General features: G+C 33.1%; 1 protein-coding gene across 1 annotated transcript; it reads right to left on the bottom strand.

Moving 5' to 3' along the window:
• Positions 1-743: 743 nt before the first annotated feature.
• On the bottom strand, positions 744-2,592 carry LOC146539675 (epithelial serine protease-like). The gene is made up of 5 exons (XM_085208223.1): positions 2,329-2,592; positions 1,719-1,986; positions 1,489-1,587; positions 1,151-1,347; positions 744-911 (listed from the first exon to the last, which is right to left on the bottom strand). Exons 1-5 carry the CDS (start codon positions 2,524-2,526, stop codon positions 807-809), a joined length of 867 nt encoding a protein of 288 aa, XP_085064349.1. The 5' UTR covers positions 2,527-2,592; the 3' UTR covers positions 744-806.
• Between the last annotated feature and the right edge of the window lie 628 nt (positions 2,593-3,220).

The following is a 3,220-nucleotide window of genomic DNA, read 5'->3' as shown; positions in this document are numbered from 1 at the left end:
ATTTTTGTTCATAGAATTGATAATGTTTAATTCTTATTCTAGTGGGGCTACCGTGGTGCAGGGGCAGCATGTGATTGTACGCGACGGTTGTCTATTCGATGCCTACGCGTCTGGTAACGAGGCAAAACGTGGCGTTGGGTTCCGCCAGGCAACACACAACCGTCGCGCCTACAGTTACACCCTTGTCCCACCGGACTGTGGCCTTAATCTATTAAAATAATATTTTACGATAAATTATGTTCACAGTCATGAAACTATCGTAAATTTCAGGACAATGGTTAATATTGTTTGTGGTGCGACTGAACGAGGTGCCATGAAAATCACGTTTTCCAATCTTTCATACTTTGCCGATCGTCTGTTTCAGGGGAACTTGTGTGCAAAGATTTATATACGTGCCGATTCGTACCATTATTCAAATTTCAAATTGAATACTATGCTAATATAATAATGTAAAGAAAAATATATCTTTACATTATTATATTATCGAATCACTTACTGTTGTGAGTGAGAAATACTTTAAAAAAAGTATAGTAGTGTAGGCAGAAGGGATCTAGTGTTAACACACTATGTTCCCCACTTTCTGCCGAATTTTTGGTGTTGAATGGCGGAACTCAACGTCGACTACCTAGGCACCAAAGTGAAGAAATGATAATAATATTAATAAATAATAATTTATTCTTCCAAGTAGGGATCGGAATCATACGGTCATGAGGTCATAATATATTGAAATAAAACAGTTTATTTATATTAGTATATTTATTTAATCTTATCTTTAATCTTTTCTTTATATTTAATGATAATTTTCTTTACAAATTCGCGTTAATCCATGTAAGGAAAGCTGTCACTCTGGTATAAACAGATGGGAAGCCGGATTGGCAACTGTTGTCCAATCCGAAAGATACAATACCAACCTAAAGGAAAAAAAATGAAAGTAAAGATTATACAGATTTTCACTTAACAATTTTAAGGAAAATTCTTCCTTCTTATCAAGCTAAATAAAAATTCTTATACTATTGCTAATTTATATATTTAGCATATTGCTAATTTATATATTGTTAGCATTTCTATAGAAATAATCACAATATTTTTCTCGCTACTTTCGAGTAGAAAATTCGGAGTGCGAAAAAAAGATATAACACAAAAAACTTACCAATGTCCTTTTATTATTCCAAACTACAGTTAGAGGACCGCCCGAGTCTCCATCACAAGTACCAACTCTATTCTCTCCGCTAGTACAAAGATGGCTGCCGTGTAGAGACACATCGAAGCTTTTCTGACATTCAGTGTTCGTCATGATTTTTAAATCGATATGATGAAGGCTGGTTGTAGATGGAAAACTATTTTGAGCTGAAACATGTATTTTTATGAGTGCACTACAAAATGTAATTTTCAGTTTTCCCTTAAGTGAAGACGAAAAACGTTAAAATATTTAAAAAAACAAGTTTGAATAATTCTATTTAGGTATAACCGTAGACATAGTAGAATTACCGTCGCTAGTTTTTCCATATCCCGTTGCAATGGCTGTCTGTCCAGCAAAGTTCTGATTCACATCTGCCATGCTTGGTAGCGGTACAGCTTGAATATTATCTGAAACAGTATAACATATGTATATTTAGAATTTTTGTATAAATTTAAATAAACTTGTTAAACTTGTAAAAAAGAAACTGATAACATTTAAACCTTATTAAAATATTAATTCCTTTCATTTAAATACTTACTGTTATACTCCACTTTAGAAATCCTCGCCATTGCTATATCATGAGTAATGTCATTTGGATTCCAACTAGAATGTACCACAACATCAGTGGTGATGATCCTTGTTCCTCCAGAGTACAAGAGAAGTGAACCCAGCACTACCGTGAATTGAGCAGCTTGGTTCTGTCCATCCCACCAGCAGTGCGCTGCAGTTATGACTCGGGTATTTGATATTAATGCACCTCCACAGACGGATGGCCATCCTGATTTCAGTTTAATATCTAAACCTGCCTGTGAATTTCGACCAAACCTGCTTTCAGCCAAATAAACTCTTCAGATTTATTATATTAGACATTTATAGTTTAGTCTATATTATCAACATTCCATTGAAAGCGCGTTAATTTACTGTCGTCATCGTTAATTACGATCAGAAATTAATTAAGATTTGATACACTCTGTACATTTGTATTATATTGAATTAGTTAATAGAGGCTTAAGAGGTAGCAGGAAAAAAGAGAATCACGAAAAACTGGCGTACTACTATTTGTAGACACTTAAATAAAACAACAGGCTAATGCAGATTGGCACTTTGAAAAATATTAAAAATGTCTTCAAAATACATTTGTTTCTAACCTGATAAGGATATGACGTGATGCTAGGAGCTTGAGTTCCACCAATTATCCTCGATACACTATTTTCCGAATTCATCAAATCGAAGGCCGTCTTTATCCCGGTGGCGTAGTGGTATCCATAATTAGATAACGTTAGGGCTTCTATGGAAAAAACTTGTATTTTCAAAATAAAAACTGTAAGCACTATAATAATCTTCATTTTCTTAGTCCTTTGTCTACAATCCTAGCAGATGTGAAGTATCAATAAATATTGTATATAGTTTATATTGTGAGTGTATTCTGATAATGTAGTAATTATCTATAGATATTAGATAGAGATATTTTTTTATATGATAAGATTAATAATTAAAAGAAATGGTTACGTCACTGTGCTGCAATTGCACACACACGTCATGAGATAACACATCTTGCCAAGATAAAAGACAAAATGTGGGGTTCAGTTACGCAAAGAAATGAAAATATTAAATATTTTTAATATTGGAATTGTAGAGAATGGATTATTTTTATTTAATTCCCCCGCGTGGGAATCGAACTCTCAACCATCGCGTTTACAGTCGCCACTGTAAATAGTTAGTAGTTATTTGAATAGCCTGTAAATAGTTATTTAGCAAAATGTATTAATATACTGATGTTTTGTTATAATCAAGATTACGATTTAAACTTAATTAAAATTATTTTGGCACATTTAACTGAGAGGCCAGGATTATTTTTTTTATTAGTATTAAATAAACTTTATTCATTTCAGTAGAACCTGGAAATGGAAAGAAACTTACTTCTGTGGCAATCAAAACTATTTAATTGAATTTTCAAACGCCGACATAGTTCTAACAAATCGTTACGGCGCTGTTATACTAGTATTAGTTACCTACCATTTCTGTGACACATATGTTTCT

The sequence above is a fragment of the Heliconius melpomene genome, chromosome 4, assembly GCF_056956725.1.
Source record: "Heliconius melpomene rosina isolate 202511_hmr_F chromosome 4, ASM5695672v1, whole genome shotgun sequence".
Classification (NCBI taxonomy): domain Eukaryota; kingdom Metazoa; phylum Arthropoda; class Insecta; order Lepidoptera; family Nymphalidae; genus Heliconius; species Heliconius melpomene.
Note: the sequence above shows the minus strand (reverse complement) of the source record. Positions and strands in the feature narration are given on the sequence as shown.